This window comes from Protopterus annectens, chromosome 2.part1 (assembly GCF_019279795.1).
Source record: "Protopterus annectens isolate FY-2018-M chromosome 2.part1, PAN1.0, whole genome shotgun sequence".
NCBI classification, from domain to species: Eukaryota; Metazoa; Chordata; order Ceratodontiformes; family Protopteridae; genus Protopterus; species Protopterus annectens.
Window position 1 is genome coordinate 1995634834 of NC_056729.1, and position 18048 is coordinate 1995652881.

The window sequence follows — 18048 nt, forward strand, 5'->3', positions numbered from 1 at the left end:
TGCAGGAGAAGGTGTATTATCATATGGAAGGCTTTCCAAGCTTCTCAACTTCCAAGCTTCTCAACTTGGTCTCAGACTTCAGCCAGAGAGTCTCTCAGTATTCTGGAGTTTGTGGCATCAGTGATTCTCCTTCGTCTCACCAGGATACACATGAATAAGATTCAGCGGTATCTAAAAAAACACATGGACCAGACACATTTTTTCCTTAATTCTTCATCATATGCTTTCCTTGGGTGGGCTATAGAACCAGTGCCTCAAAATGAAAGGGGAAAGGGATTGTAGTCTAGAATGTTTCTGGTACCAAAGAAGGATCCTTCATGGAGACCAGTGCTCAACCTGTTATTTCTCAACCTGTATGTGAAAGTACCAACATTCAAGATGTTGGCCTTACAGAGTCTTTTCTCAAATCTCTTGACCACCAGTTACACTGCATCATGAAAACCACAGAGTGTAGGACTGTAAGATAAACAGCCATACTGTAGCCTATCTTCAACAGGTTTTCCTTCTAGAAGCAGTTTATATATATATTTGTTATTTTTTATAAACCATTGATGGGACAATTAATCTGGTGACTGAGTGTCATACATCTTGCTGTGGCACAATCACCACTAAGGATTAGTTGGATCAGAGCATCAACATGACGTTTTGGAGTGGGGTAAAATGGCTATACCATAAAGAAAATACTTTAAGGAACAGCTTGTGTGTGACTGCAGAAGATATGGTCACATAGTCTGCTGGAGAAACTGGGTGCACTATGGTACTAGAGTGTGTGGAAACTTTGGAACAACTTTAATGAGGGCATGTATGTTTGTTTGTGTGTGTGTGTGTGTGTGTGTGTGTGTGTGTGTGTGTGTGTGTGTGTGTGTGTGTGTGTGTGTGTGTGTGTGTGGGTGCATGAGCATCTGCATACAGGTACCCCATTAGCTAGACCTGTACATAGTCTTTCAACAGTCCACTAAATATTCCTCCAAATGCACACATATTTAAACAATGTGTGGGGGGACACCTTTTTGTAGAACTGGTAGCACATTTCTGGGGGCTTATCTAGTAAAATATGGGAGTAACAAAAATTCTAGATTCAGGAATACATGGCACAAGCACAGATGAGCCATACATAAAGGGACATGATTCACTAAGATGGCTTAGTCAAATCAGCAGTGCTAGGATGAAAGGTGGCAAATTCATTGAAAATTTAGCCTTCTCAATTGGCTAGATCTGTATTATGTATTTCTGTATTTGTAGAATTTGTTAATTTCTGTTAAAATATATTCATCCCTATTATTTCCACTATCAGCAAATAAACATCCCATGTCTTGTAGGAGAGCCAGGTGAAACAGGAACAAAAGGTAGTGCTGGACATGGAGATCCTGGATTACAAGGCCCCTCAGGACCACCAGGTAAACATAACATAATTGCGTTATTCTGTTGATTTACTACTGATTATGTTACACTTAAAATTAATTCTGGAAGTAGAAGGAGGATGACAGCTGGTATGAAAATTGAAAGTTTATGATTTATTTTACATGATAGATGGCTAATATCTTAGAAAAAAGTGTCATATAGTCTTACTGAAATGCATATGTTTTTTGAAACTCGTTTTAAGTTATACGCACACAGTAAAAGTAAAATATAAAGAATCAGTATTTACTTTGTGGAGAACTCCCAGCAGTATAGCAAATGGGCTTCTGTTTGCATATAGTAGTTTTCTTTTTACCCGTATTTTTCCAGCAATCCAAAGGTCCCATATTTCAAATGGTATAATGTCCATCATTTTCCAATACATATGTTTATAAGCACATGGATAATATTAAACCAAGAATACCTCAGATCATCTTCCATTCCTCTTTTTGCTGTCAATCAACTGATTGTATTTTCTGTTTGATAAGTAATTTGCTTGTTATTTGACCTACTTTTTGTTGATATTCTTCTTTTTTTATTTCAGCTAGGGAATATTTGTGTGACAAGCTTGTATAATGACCTCCTTTCTAAAATCGCTCAACTAATATGATTGTAGAAGATAATTGTTTCTTTATTTTCTTTCTTTCCTCATTAACACCTCAGTAGTGTGGAATATAACACCTGTAGCTGTCTGCACACATCTTACATTTCAAAACATTTTCTGAATAATAACATTTAAAAGCGTAAGATAAACAAATGTAAACAATTTGTGAACAATAAAAATCTTATTAGTACGAAATATTCTTTACAGTGAAAATAGTGCATTCATAGTATTTTCCATAAATATTGTTATGTATTATAATGCACACAAGCCCCAAATGATATTTTTTCTAAACTTTCGCAAACAAATTTTCATATCTTGAAAAATGTACAACCTAAACATATATTGTTAGAACATTTTTGGTAACCAGACATGAGCTTTCACGTGACAACAAGAAATTCCACTTTACAGATATAGTATAAGACTTTAAGTGCATGTTTACTAAGATAGTTGCAGAAAAATGAAAACATATGCTTAATTGTGTAATTAGCAATAAAGTTTGTCCTGTTTGTTGCATATACCTGTTGAAGCTACAAACTCAAGTGCGCTAGCCTGTGTTACATATTTATTGCATTTTCCTGCTGTTTGTTGCAAAAAAAGAAAAAAAACAAAAAAATTATCCTCGTTTCCCGTCTTTCCTGACCTAGAGTAGTCCAAATACAGGCTTTGCTGTATTCTGGACTTTTGGAAAGTTCCTATGTTGCCCATTTCCTTTCTTGGATAAAGGGAGGCTTCTTTGTTCATCAGTGGCAGTGGGGAGCTTAGAGCAGCCTACCTATCCCTGGAGGAGTGTTCCCAGCACAAGAATCTTGTAGTCTATTGGCCGTTTTGGGCCAGTTTCTAGCTCTTTCAAGTCCCCCTGTATAAAACCCGCTTTGGTGCGGTTTTTGCGCTTGTTACTACTCAGCCAAGCTCCTCGTGGTCCTGCAGAGTGGTGCTAGCAGCAGAGAGGCTAAAAGAGCAACTGCTAACCTGAAAAAAGTGTTTTTTTTTCCTACTACTACCTGGGCGACTGTCCGATCTAGCTAAACTGCAAGTATTTCTGCTTCTTCAACTGTTTTAAACTGTTTAAAGTTGTTTTTGCACCTGCACTTTTAAAGTTTGTCCTGTTTGTTGCATTTACCTGTTGAGGCTACACACTCAAGTGTGCTAGCCTGTGTTACATATTTATTGCATTTTCCTGCTGTTTGTTGTAAACAGAAAAAAAACAAAAAAATTATCCTTGTTTCCCGTCTTTCCTGACCTAGAGTAGTCCAAATACAGGCTTTGCTGTATTCTGGACTTTTGGAAAGTTCCTGTGTTGCCCATTTCCTTTCTTGGATAAAGGGAGGCTTCTTTGTTCACCATTGGCAGTGGTGAGCTTAGAGCAGCCTATCTATCCCTGGAGGAGTGTTCCCAGCACAAGAATCTGGTAGTCTATTGGCCATTTTGGGCCAATTTCTAGCTCTTTCAAGTCCCTCTGTATAAAACCCGCTTTGGCGCGGCTTTGTGCGATTTTGCGTATAGCGCAGCATCGGGCAGCTCCGCTTAATTGGGTTTAAACCATTCTCGGCTCCACAAAGTCTGCTCTTCACTTTTTCCCTTAGAACTGATCTACTCTAAAGCCTGGCACTTGCTCACTAAAGCAATTATATAAGTCAGCACTAAAAAATTAAAAGCACTACACCCTCACAAACTCCCCTTGAGTACCTTGTTCCCCATTGGCCCTTTTTTTCAATTATAAAGGAATTCCCAATAGTATTCTAGCATGTCCAAAGGTCAGTTGTCAATCTCCTCTCTGGTCAAGCTGGTGAATCTGGGAATCTTGAGGCAATGTTACAACTGCCTCATGTACACAGACAACCCTCTCCTCCTCCCAACAAATTCCAACACATGTGAGAGATGCAACCATATAGCCAAACTGGAGGCTAAGCTCTCTCAACTCAGTACTGGCATAACCAGTCAAGAGGAGAACGAAACCACACTCACTACAATTCCAGTCTCACATAGACCTACCACGACAGCAAACCAAACACATAAACACACAAAAACATACTCAGAGGCTCTAAATAAAAATCTGCCTAAGCAGGAGAGACCTCCAAAGCAGACACCCAAGTAACCGCTAGCCCAAAACAAAACACGTGCAAAACATAGCTCATGAAGCCAGTGTGCCAAACAGTCACAGCCCTTAAGGCTAAACAACACACCTGATACACTTGTAATAGGTGACTCTATCGTCAGGCACACTGACGTCCCGCTCACCAGGCTGAACAAGGAGAAGGTCACGGTGAGCTGCCTGTCGGGCGCTAGGATCCGCCACATAACACAAGCACTCAGGTCACTCCAAGGCAAGTACAAATATGTCCATGCTGGTGTGAATGACCTGAGACATACCTCCCTAGACTATATGAAAAGAGACATAGAGGAGCTCTCTGAGCATGTAGCCCAGGCCGGTATGACCCTGACCTTGAGTAGCATCTTACCCTCACCAAGAATGATGCCACAATATGAAGACAAGATGATCAATTTCAACAATTGACTTAAGTATTGGTGTCATTCAAAGGGGATCCAATGCCTGTCAGCCTGGGATGACATGCTCGACAAGCCACGATGCTTCGCTAGGGACGGCTTGCACCTGTCGCCCCTGGGCTTTCGGATATTGGCAAAGGCTCTTGCCACCCCCATAGTGCCTTTTTTAGGCAAGGCTCAAAAGACAAACCCACCTCCATAGGTATCACAAGGGATAAGAAACTAAGAGTAATGCTACTCAATGCCAGAAGTCTAAACCTCAGGATGCACGCACTCGAAATTCTCCTTAGCATGGAGAACATCGATATCTGTGCAGTAACAGAAACCTGGTTCAAGGCTCCCGAGAGCACCCCAGCACTACCAGGTTATACCTCATACCATGCATTTTGGCCCCAAAACTTGGACCGAACAACAAAAGGAGGGGGAGTATCAATATTCGTCAAAGATACCTACACCTCCAGGTTGGTGGCACAGCACGAAGCATCAGAGACTATCCATGTGCAACTAACAGTGGGTAAAACTGCCTTCCAGTTTATAGCCTGCTACAGACCACCCTCCCAAACCCAGAAACCCCACTCGGCCTTCCTGAGAACACTGGAAAATATGAAGGTCTCTCCAAACACCATTATATTGGGCGACTTCAACTACCCAAACATAGACTGGGAGCATTATTCTAGCTCCAACACCCTAGCCCAAAGATTCCTAGAATTTATAAACTCATATGCTATGGAACAACTTGTTACCACTCCCACAAGAGGGGAAAACATACTGGACCTGATCATCACCAACATGGGGGCTCTATGCTCCAGACCAGAAGTGTTTCTCTCACTGGTAAGATCAGACCATAAACTAATCTCACTGGATATTCACATTCCGACCCCACCCCCTGCCCAGAAAACCAGAGTGAAAAACTTCTCTAAAGCAAATTTCACACTCCTCAAAACCGAGGTGGAATCCTTCAAAGCTCCCGGGCCTGTGGAAAATACGGCCCAGACCGCAGAATCCTTTATAAACGCATTCTATGAACACCTTCAGGAATGTATGGATCATGTAATCCCAAATAAAACCAAGACCCAATCCTCCAAAGGCAGGCGTCCTGTCTGGTGGACCCCAGCCATAAACAAACTATACAATAGAAGGAGGAAGCTACTACATGATAGAGCAAAATCCCAAAAAGGGAAGGCATCTCTGATCAGTATTAGCAAAAAACTACGGGCACTCATAAAATCGTCTAAGGCCAGCTTCGAGAGAAAATTGCACAGGGCACTAAGGATAATCACAAGGCTTTCTTTAGTTATGTTAGGAACCTGGGTGGGAATTCCCAGATATGCTCAGAATTAGTCCAAAATGACAAAAAATACACTGAACCCACAGACATTGCCAACATCCTAGCTGACAGGTTCAGCGCAAACTTCTCCCCCCCTCCCCACCAAAAGGGCAAATATCTATCCCAGCAGAGTGCTGCCCCCCTGACTTCTCAGATGCTCAAGTAAGAGCCATCCTCTCCAAAGCAAAAAACACAGCATCAATGGGACCAGACGGTGTTCCGGGCTGCGTCCTACATGAACTCAAAGAAGAGCTAAACCCAAACATAAAACTACTGTTCAATCTCAGCCTTACTACAGGATATGTACCCAAAGAGTGGCGTACAGCAACAGTGGTCCCTCTCCACAAAGGTGGTGCCTCAACGGATCCTGGAAACTATCGGCCCATAAGCCCGACTAGCTTGGTCTGCAAAGCTATGGAAAGGATCGTCATGGACCTCATAAATAAAGATATTGGGGACATACAGACACTGGATCCTACCCAGTTCGGCTTTGTTAAGGGCAGATCCTGCCTCTTAAACCTGGTCGATTTCTTTGAAACAGTCACCAAGGCCATTGACGAGGGGAAGGTGGTCTACACAGCCTACCTGGACCTCGCAAAAGCCTTCGATACAATACCCCACTCGGGCATTATAGATAAGCTCACCAGCTTCAATATAAACCCCTATGTCACTAGATGGGTTGCAAACTGGCTCAAGGACAGAACCCACATGGTTAGAATTGCTGGAGCCATGTCAGACTCCAAACCAGTTACAAGTGGCGTCCCGCAAGGCTCAGTCCTGGGACCTCTCTTGTTCGGTATATATTTCTCGGAGGTACAGGCCAACATGGAAGGACTGTGGCTGACCAAGTTCGCAGATGACTGCAAACTGGGCACCATAATCGACTCTCCGGCCGATACAAGCATCCTAGAAAAGGGCCTCATAGAAACAGACAACTGGTGCCAGAGCCATGGCCTCAAGCTAAACGCCAAAAAGTGTATAGTCATCCCCTTTGGCAAAAACAAAGTGCTCACAAATTACCACATAGGTGGTAATCCATTAAGTATGGAAGAAGTAATTAGGGACCTGGGGACCCAAGTTGATAGCAATCTCTCATTTGAAAACCACGTGGCCAAAGTGGTTAGAAAAACATTTTATATAGCCCACCTAATCATGAAGGGATTCACATCTAGATCAGGGGAGGTCATCATGCCTCTTTACTCATCCCTCATCAGGCCCATAATTGAGTACAATGCCCCTTTTGGGATGTACCTTACCAGACACCTGCAGCAACTGGAAAGACCCCAAAAGTACCTCACCAAGAGGATCAAAGGGCTCAAACAGATGCCATATGCTGCCCGGTTAAAAAAACTCCAGCTCTACTCAGTGGCATACCGCCTGCTCAGAGGTGATCTGTCCCTGACGTATAAAGCCATATCCAACCCAGAATTAATGGACATGCGGCACCTCAGAAAATCCAAATCCCATCGAGCTACGCGCTCGAGAGACTTGAACCTCAGCACTGAAATAAATAGGACATGCTGGAGGGACAGATTCATAACCCAGAGGCTCCCTTCACTCTGAAATAAAATCCCAGTCCAGGTTAGGCAGAGTCCCTCATTGACTCTCTTCAAGAGGAATCTTGATGAGTGGATGGGAGATTGTAGGTTTACCGTGGGTATCACTTCTGTGTCACTCTTAGACAGAGGCACAGTATACTAACCTCGAAAAAGGGCATAACAAAATTCATTTAAAATGGGTGGCGAAAGCCAAACACACTCTGGCTAGGCTTATAAATGCCCTAGGGCAGATAGCCTAGTATGAACCTATGAACTAGCACTGGATATTTCTAAAGATGTATGACTGACAGGCAAATATCAGCAACCATTACCTTTAACAACCTGTTAAGTTTCACTTAATGTCATGCAATAGTTTGGTATTTGAAGTATTAAGTACATGTGGAAATATTGCTTATTTTCATTACTACAGATAAGCAGCTAGCAAGCAATATTTCCAGTATAGTGTGATATAAACCAGCATTTTCATTGAATTGTCCTGTTTCCCACATTGTTTTTTTATACCATACACCTCAATAAAACATAGGTCTGTGAGTTGTGAAAGCATAAAAAATGAACAAGCACAGGAATCTCTTTAGTTTCAACCTCACCACCACTAGTGTTGAGGAAAAAAATAAAAAACAAAGAAACTAGTGGTCTTAAAACTTTGTTGATGACCTCAGTCACAATAACTTCCAAAAATCATGAACCCCAGGTAGTGTTCCAAAGCAACAAGCCTTTATTCGTCACAGACAAGTGATCCTCAGTAACAAAAAAATCTGAAATATTTTAACAATGTTAAACATACCCGCTTTTATATACTTAAAAGTAGGTGTGTAAAATGTACATATTGTTTAATTTTAAACCAGGCTATTCAAGGCGAACAGTATAAACAGGGCCCTAAAAGTACATTTTACAAGTACCCACCCCCACACACTACTACTGATTAGATCTATCTAAAACCTAGTTAAGGAAAATACTACATATCTATTTTCAACCCACAATCCAAAATCAGGTATTCAAAAAGCATAAAATTCATATAAAAAGACTTTTAACTAAAACCGATTTCGGCTACTTTAAAACCTTTATCAGGTTTGTGACAAGAACTAAAATCAAGAAAAAACACATAGCTATCTAATCATAAACATAATCTAAATAGAACACAATAAATATAAAAATACATCTGTCTAATAATATCATCTTGTAAATATGAAAAAAAGTGTGCTTTGAATTTACAGTTTAAATCGATGGTTAATAAATTCTATAATGTAATAAATAATTCTAATCAAAACATAATTGAGGTTAAAGTAACTAAACATATATACATTTATACTCATTTTAAACATAATTTTTATTATTGTTTAGTATATTTTTAGTACTAAAAATATTTTCTCAAAATAATTCCCTAAAAACTTTTACAGATTGTGTGGCAGCCTACATAAATTCAATAAACTCTTAATAGAGCAATAATAGTTAAGTCCTGGTTTTCTGTATGCATTTAATTTCAACTGCCAGCATAATTCTTTTTTCCTCCAAAATACCATTGACGTCCCCTTCAAGCTCATCCATCTCCACACAGTCCAGAATGATAAATTTAAAACCAGAATGTCTGGGGTGTTCTAATAAGTGGAAAAGGCGTTCCTCTGGCATTTACATCTGATGTCAGAAAGATGACCTGAAATTCTCCTTTTAATTTTTTCATAGTCTTACCCACATAAAATGCAGGGCAGTCATTGCATGTGGCCCTATATTCATTTTTTTCAGTATTATAGTTAGCACCTGTTGAAGATTTCATCATCTTTTTTAAGATATGGGCACTCAAACGATTCCCACTCCATCAAGTATTCACAGAAAGTGCAGTTAGTTGGCCCACAGATTTTAGTGCTCACATCATCCTGGTGTTCCTTATTTTTCTCTTCCACATAGCTATGTATGCTTCTGCTCTTTTTATATACAAAAGTAGGGTGATCTCCTAAAACCCTTACACGCTGCTGATTGCAAGTGAGAATGTCCCAGACACAAACATCCTGGACTAGATAGTCCATATACCCACAAGGGATGCAAACATACTTGACATGAACCTTACGAACTTAGCAGAACACTGCACCCCCCACCCCTCCCGTAACATCCTCTGTGGAAAGCTCAGACCATAAAGCTGCCTCCTTAGAAATACAAATAAAACACGTGACTCTAGCTAACCCCGGAACATTCAGGATCTTTTCTAGGGCAAACTTCTTAAGATTAAGTGACAAAATGGCAAAATTTCAAGCCCCCACAAATCCTAAGAACAGAGCTACCTATGTGGAATTATTCACAGGTATCCTATATAATCATATTATTAGGTTCAGAGAGACAGGTGTGACTACCAGTAATAAGCTCAGAACAGACTCAAAAGAAGCCATGCTGGTGGAATCCAAACATCAGTAGGTTTTACAACAAAGGGAAGAAAGTCATAGCAAAAGTTAGTAAATAAACATCCAGCAGGATAAAAACTCTTATCAATCTACGTAAACAACTCAGAGGGCAAATCAACTCTACCAAAGCTAATTTTGTGGTAAAATAGCCTCCTAAGAAAAGGAAAACTATAAGGATTTAATTTGCTGTGTCTATAACCTCAAAGGCTGTACACAACAATGTGCAGAACTAATTGTAATTGGAGCCAACTACTGCCTGAAGAAATAGAAAACCTGCCCAACAAATTCAGCTCCACCCCCCAGCTATCCCTCAGGAAAATACCTTCAAAAACAACGCCCAGCTATCACTAGTGAACAGATCCTAAACACACTCTACAAGGCCAAGAACACCACATCAGTTGGCCCCTATAATATTCACGGTTGCCTCCTAAATAACATGAAGCATGACATAGCAGATACACTGGAGTCACTATTTAATTCTAGTTTCTGGATAGGCTTCTTGCCATGTAAATGGAGAACTGCAGCAGTTATACCTCTTTACAAGGGCAGACCTTCTATGCACTCCAAAATCTACAGACCCATAAGTCTGACTAATCTTATATGCAAAGCCATGGAAAGAATTGTTATGGAAATGATTAAAATGACATAGGAAACCTTAACACAGTGGATTCAACCCAGTTCATTTTGTTATGGGCAGATCATGCCTACTTAACCTGGTGTACTTTGAGAAAGTCACCAAGGCAAAGAACAAGGGCAGAACAGTCCATACTGCCTACCTTTATCTGACCAGTAGTACCCCACTCATTCATTGTAAACAAACTCACAGAATTAGGTATAAACACCTATGTTATATAGTGGATAGCCAGCTGGCTCTCAGATAGGACAGAGGAAGTTAAGATACAAGAGTCTACTTCTACAATGAGGCGAGTTATAAGCAAAGTCCCTCTGTGCTGGGCCCTTTCCTTTTTAGTATGTACTTTTCTGAAGTCAAGGCTAACATCAAAGGTCTCTGACCAAGACTGCAGATGACTGCAAACTGGGAGCAGTCATAGAATTCCCCCCAGGACACTAATATACTCCAGAAAGGGGTAACACAGGCAAATAATTGGTGACAGAGACATGGTTTAAAACTCAGTGACATGAAATGCATAATAATGCCTTTTGGAAATTTGGCTACCACAGGAAACTACTTCATTGATAAAACACTCCTAAGTGTAGACCCAGTAGTCAAGGATTTGGGACATATGTAGACAGTAACCTGGCTTTCGACCAACATGTGTCGTCATCCCCTTTGGGAAAAACCCGGTTCCCATGAATTACCACATCGATGGTAGTCCACTGAACACAGAAAGCATCATAAAAGATCTGGGAACACAGGTTGACAGCAACCTCTCTTTTGACCACTACATTGCCACTGTGGTCAGAAAGTCCTTCTATGTGGCACATCTCATTACTAAGGGTTTTGCATCCAGGAAGAAAGAGGTCATTGTCTCCCTCTACTCTTCCCTCATTAAACCAATCATCAAGTACAATGCCCCATTTGGCATGTACCTCACTAGACACCTACAACAACTGAAGTGGCCACAAAAATACCTCACAAACAGGATCTTAGGCCTTAAACACTTGTCCTATATGGACAGACCCTAAAACCTCCAACTATTCTCTGTCTCATATCACCTACTTAGTGATCTCTGCTTGACTTACAAAGCCATGTCTGATCCACCTCTGTTAGAAATACTACATCTAAAGAAATCCTAATCCCTCCACACTACATGCTCCAGAGACCTCAACCTCATTACCACAATCAACAGAACAAGCTGGAGGGACAGGTTCATAACCCAGAGACTGTCCATGCTATGGACTAGACTTCCCATACATGTCAAGCGGAGCCCCTCACTGGCCCTCCTCAAGAGAAATCTTGATGAGTGGATGGGAAATAGAAAATTCACCCCAGGGATCACTCCAGTGGCTTTACTTGACAAAGCCACTGGGAACTAAGGTTGGATGGCACGATGCCAGGGTAATCCTATGGGCTAGGCTTGTAAAGGCTCCAGGGCCATTAGCCTAGTACACAGCTATGAACCTATGTGTCTAAGGTAGCAAGGAACCTGATTCTATGTCATTCAGCCTTATAAGCAAGGGTATGACATCTATGTCCATTGCAATCATTGTTCCACTGCTTTCAGTTGTCAACAAGCCTATCATTGAATACAATGCTCCCTTCAGTATGTACCTTAACAGGGACATGCAGCAACTGGAATGTCCACATGGGTTCCTTACAGAAGAATACAGGACATTAACAACATGTCTTGTGGAGATCAACTCAAAGCCCTATCTCTGTACTCTGTCTCTTACAGGCTGTTGAAGAGCAGTCTATGTCTGGCATATAAGACATCCTTGAATCCTGCTCTGATGGACCTCTTCATAGGTTCATAGGAGGTTGCTAGGCTATTGGCTCTAGGGCATTTATAATCCTAACCATGTTATACCCTTGTTCCCTTATTGACCAATTTGTATGGTCTATATTTGTAGTGCGAGTCTGTGACCAGCACCAACTGCCCTTATCCAAGAGGGGCATAGGTGACACCCTGAGGTAAATTTATGGTGTCCCATCCAGTTGTCTAAGTTATGCTTGAGTAGGGTCATTGAAGAGCTCTGTTTCACAGGAACTGTGAGTTTGTTCCATAAGAGTGGCAGTTTCTGGGAGACGTATCTTTCTGTCCAGCATGTCCTGTTAATGTTGCAGGCTAGGTTAAGATCTCTAGAGTGAATGAATCTTGTCCCGTTGGACTTGTGGATGTGCAGCATTTCCATTAGGACAGGGTCTGAGTCTGCTCTGTAGGCCAGGCACAAGTTGCCTCTCAGCAGTCTATAAGATACAGAGTACAGTGACAAGGTCTTCAGTCAGTCCATGTAGGTCATGTGTTGAAGGCCATAAAGTTTCTTGGTGAGAAACCTCTGAGGTCTCTCCAGCTGCTACAGGTGACTGGTGAGGTACATGCAGAAGGGAGCATTGTACTCTATTAGTGGTCTGATGAGTACAGGGGAGTTATAACATCCTTAGCTCTGGATGCGGTGCCATTACTTATGAGATGTGCAACATAGAAGGCCTTCCTTACCACTTTGGACACATGGTGATTGAAATTAAGGTTGCTGTCAATATGTGTTCCCAAATCTCTCGCCACAGGGTTTGAGCTAAGGGGGATATGTTAATATTGTAATTTACAGAGACTTCCCTTTTGCCAAAAGGGATGATAATGCATTTTTTTACATTTAGTTTAAGTCCTTGGCTTTGGCACCAATCATTTGTCTGTGTAAGCCTTTTTTTGTAGTATGTCAACATCATTGGGGGACTCAAAGATTGCAGCCAGTTTGCAGTCATCGGCGAACTTGATAAGCCACAGGCCATCTGTTTTTGCCTGGACTTCTGAGAAATAGATTCTAAACAGTAGAGGGCCCAACACAGATCCATGTGGTACACACTGGTAACTGGTCTACTGGTAGAGGTGGAATCCCCTGTTTTGATTGTATGTGTCTTGTCATTGAGCCAGTTGGCTACCCATCTAGTGACATATGGGTTAATTCCCAGTTGGGTGAGTTTCTCAATGATGCCTGAGTGGGGGATTGTGTCAAAAGCCTTGACTAAGTCAGGATAGGCTGTATGCACTGTTTTGCCTTCGTCCATGGCTTTGTTGACATTCTTGAAGAAGTCCACCATGTTTAATAAGCACAATCTACCCTTAATGAAGCCAAATTGGGTCAGGTCAAGAGTTTGAAGATCACCTGTGTCTTTGATGATAAGGTCCATAATCATTCTCTCCATGGCCTTGCAGATAAGGCTGGTTAGGCTTATGGGTCTATAGCTCCCAGGGTCGATTGATGGACCCCCTTTCTGCAAGGGAATTACTGTTGCTGTTTTCCACTTTGCTGGGACAAAGCCAGTACTTAGACTGTGGTTGAAAAGTGTGCCAAGTGGTTCCACTAGGTCCAGTATTAGACCATTTAGTAGGCTGCCTGGGATGTTATCTGGTCCCACAGAGGCTGTGATTTTGGCCAAGGAGAGTGCGTTCTGAAATGCTCTTTGGAGATACTAGGTAGAGGACTGGTGACAGGTATGCTTTGAGGTATATCTGTTGGGGATGGGGGGGTGAAGTTTGCTCCACATCTGTCTGCTAGCAGGTTGGTGATGTCCTCAGGGTCAGTATGACTGATACCATCCACTACTAGTTTGCCACAAAGCTGGGCCTCCCCTTTTAGATTTCTGACATAGCTAAATAATGCCTTGTGATTATCCTTAACAGAATGCCTTGTGATTATCCTTTGCTAGGGATGCTAGTTTATCTTCGTAGTTGGCTTTAGAGGACTTTACAAGATATCTAGTTTTTTTGCTCAAGCTGTGGAGGGTATTCTTCCTCTGCTGAGTCAGTTCCCCTCTTGTTCTTAGACATTAGTTTCTTCCTCTTGTTGTATAACCTGTTTATGCTTGATGTCCACCAGGGTGGCTTGTTTTTTTGTGAGGACCTTGTTTTGACATTAGCATCTTCCAAGGTGAGGACTGCTTCCAGTGAGTGCAGTTTCCGATTTAGACTCCTAGCATTAAGCAGCATAACCTTGAGTTTGTCTCTATTGGATTTTTTTACGTCAGGAAATTTTGTTGTTATGACATTGCCTAAAAAAGCACGATGGGGAAGCAAGTACCTTGGCCACTAACCAGACCATCTCTGGCAGAACAGTGTGGTTTGTTGACCATATCTTCCCAGGCTGACAGATACTGAATCTCCTGGATTGACATTAGAAGATAAGCCAATTGTTGAAGTCCATCATTTTTGTTTATACCGAGGCTTAAGGCTAGGGACATACCTGCCTGAGACATAATTTGAGAGCTCAGTCATGTCTCTTCATAAAGTCCAGTGAGGGGGAACATATTAAGTTATCAAAGTTTTAAAAGTTTGAACGTCATATGGTCGGCACTATATGATCGAACTTTTAAAAGTTTGAACGTTTCAAAAGAGATCTCCGTACAGTGCGGAATGGGAAGATTTCCCCTTCCTCCACTGTAGTGCGATCTCGGAGTTTGTATATTTAAAGAGTGGGGGGGGGTTATCAGGTAGGTTTTTTCTGTTTATTTTTTTTTTTTTTCCCGCTTTTCGAACTTTTAAAAGTTCGATCATATGGCTTCAACCATATGACGTTCGAACTTTTAAAAGTTCGATATCATAATATACACCCCAGTGAGGTACATCTAAAGTCATTCACTCCAACATGGACTGTGACAGAGTCATAACTACCCATCACAACTACCCAATCCAGGGACTTAAACCTTGCTTGCAACATAACTAGGATATGTTCCTCCCTAACCCAATTCAAGTGCAACCTGGACAATTGGATGGGGAACAGAAAATTCATCCCTGGTGTGGCACCTATTTCTCTAATGGACACAGGCAACCTGTAAATGGTTCATCTCCCATGCCCTAGCTTGTAAAGAGTTCATCTCCCAAGCCCCTGCTTACATTTATCAAGGGTATCAGAACTTGTCAGAGATTTGGGATGCATGGCTAGGCTTAAAAAGGCCCTTGTGGTTGTTAGCTAGTAAACACCTATGAACCTATGTTGGAAGAGGGTCTACTTCATGTTGTCGTAAGCTGACAATACCGAGTCTGATATTGTCAGCACGACGATATCGAAAGTGAAGAACATCGTGCAAGTAAATGGAAATCTCCATAAGGGGATATTTCTGTTTACCTCAGTGTAGTGTGGTCTCGGAGTTGGTATATTTAAGTAGGGGGGTGTAGGGGGGCTTACCCCCCCTGCCTACGCCAGTTAGTTTTTTTTTTTGTTTTAATTTGTTTTGTTTTTTTACGTTATTCGATGTTTTACTTAATCGATCAGTAAAGTTCGACCTTTATTGATTCGATTAAGTAAATTTTCAGTAACGTGATATAGAAGCGTTGGAAGGAGATGTATCTCAGGGAGTATCCCTTCTCTGGAACAGGCTTTCCATCCATATGAAGCAGAGTTCTTCCCTAAGATTATTCAAGTGTAAACTGGACCAGTGGATGTGAAATCGGAAATTCACCCTAGTCTGTCACCCATGTCTCTAATGGAGAGAGGCAGCCTGTAAATACTTGACTACCCATGCCCTAGCTTGCACATGCCCCTTAAAGTAATCTGTAAGCCGCCAATACTTGTTGGATACATTTGGGATGAATGAATAGGTATAAAAATCCCTTGTCATCATTAGAGTAGTATATACCTCTGAACCTATGAATAGCAACCATCAAGTAGCTCCATGATAGTGCTCACAATACTAGCGATGCTACACTTGTACTATTCTGTCACTGAGGATATGACATTTCAGTCTTGCAAGACAAAAAGAGCAACCCTGCAGTTCCTACCAATTTCATGCAGTGGCTTAAAAAGCATACCACATATACAGTAAACAAACAAAAAAATGCAATTTATACATTCAGTGTTAACTATTAACATTCCCTATAGGGCATATACTGTGAAATCTATTTAAACCAAACTCCCTTAAACTTCACAGATGACAAAGCCAAGGCTAAAGAAATCACTTTGTCACTTTTTATTCAAAACCTAGGAAAAGAAAAACAGTAGAGCTGGTGCCATACACAGAGAGCTATATTCAAACAGTGCATTTGAGCTGGTGGGCCCGCTACAGAGTGACTCAGTATGAGGAGAATTAGTGTGAAATGACTATGATAAATGTGCCTTGTTTGAGATGGGGCACTTTAGTTGGAAACAATATGGGGAGATAACTCGGTATTTAGGTGCCCTCCAGTTAGGGCAATTCACCAGAGAGTTAAGCTGAATATATTTGATTAAGGGTTTGAAGGAGTGGAGCCACAACAATCTCCCCATAGATAGGAAACTAGAAGACAGCAGGGTGAAGGTGGAGACAGCAGAGTACAGAGTTAAAACTCTGGTGCCAGTTATTTCAGGGCAAGGAGGCATTGAGAGGAGGCAAGGACAAATTACTATGTTAAGTTGTCTATCTCGCCTTCGTTCTTGCTGGTTGGGATTGGAGCCGATCCTCGGCTCTGACTCGGCCATCTTCTATAGCTCAAGAGCTGTTTACTGGCTCGAGGCTACCCCTTATCCCATGATGCCTAGCGCTAGCTACCCAGATCTCATTTGCCGCTTCAGCTGCGAGGTGTCATTTTTCTGGCTCAGGCTCGTATAAAGTTTATTATTAGAACTCTTTTACTAGAAATAGTCTTTTTCCTAGGAGTTTTTGTTAGTTTTTAGTCTTATATTTGTTGTGTTAGCTAAGTGTGTATTTGTAGCTTCCTTCCGGTCCCTTTAGAACTCGTTTAATTTAGAGAGTTCTCCCCCGCTCCCTCCTTATTCCTGTCAGGTTAGCCGTTTAAGTTAGAGGCTTTCCTTCTATCTTCTTTATAGGGATAAAAATCCCTTGTCATCGTTAGAGTAGTATATACCTCTGAACCTATGAATATCAACCATCAAGTAGCTCCATGATAGTGCTCACAATACTAGCGATGCTACACTTGTACTATTCTGTCACTGAGGATATGACATTTCAGTCTTGCAAGACAAAAAGAGCAACCCTGCAGTTCCTACCAATTTCATGCAGTGGCTTAAAAAGCATACCACATATACAGTAAACAAACAAAAAAATGCAATTTATACATTCAGTGTTAACTATTAACATTCCCTATAGGGCATATACTGTGAAATCTATTTAAACCAAACTCCCTTAAACTTCACAGATGACAAAGCCAAGGCTAAAGAAATCACTTTGTCACTTTTTATTCAAAACCTAGGAAAAGAAAAACAGTAGAGCTGGTGCCATACACAGAGAGCTATATTCAAACAGTGCATTTGAGCTGGTGGGCCCGCTACAGAGTGACTCAGTATGAGGACAATTAGTGTGAAATGACTATGATAAATGTGCCTTGTTTGAGATGGGGCACTTTAGTTGGAAACAATATGGGGAGATAACTCGGTATTTAGGTGCCCTCCAGTTAGGGCAATTCACCAGAGAGTTAAGCTGAATATATTTGATTAAGGGTTTGAAGGAGTGGAGCCACAACAATCTCCCCATAGATAGGAAACTAGAAGACAGAAGGCAGAAGACAGCAGGGTGAAGGTGGAGACAGCAGAGTACAGAGTTAAAACTCTGGTGCCAGTTATTTCAGGGCAAGGAGGCATTGAGAGGAGGCAAGGACAAATTACTATGTTAAGTTGTCTATCTCGCCTTTGTTTAATTTAGAGAGTTCTCCCCCC

General features: G+C 41.4%; 1 protein-coding gene across 1 annotated transcript in view; it reads left to right on the forward strand.

Annotated features, from left to right (window-relative positions):
• COL21A1 (collagen type XXI alpha 1 chain) overlaps window positions 1–18048 on the forward strand; it is a 4597064-nt gene that overhangs the window by 4388926 nt on the left and 190090 nt on the right. The window contains exon 29 of the mRNA XM_044063368.1: window positions 1320–1397. Coding sequence (XP_043919303.1) covers window positions 1320–1397 — 78 coding nt within the window. The remainder of the gene's footprint in view (window positions 1–1319; window positions 1398–18048) is intronic.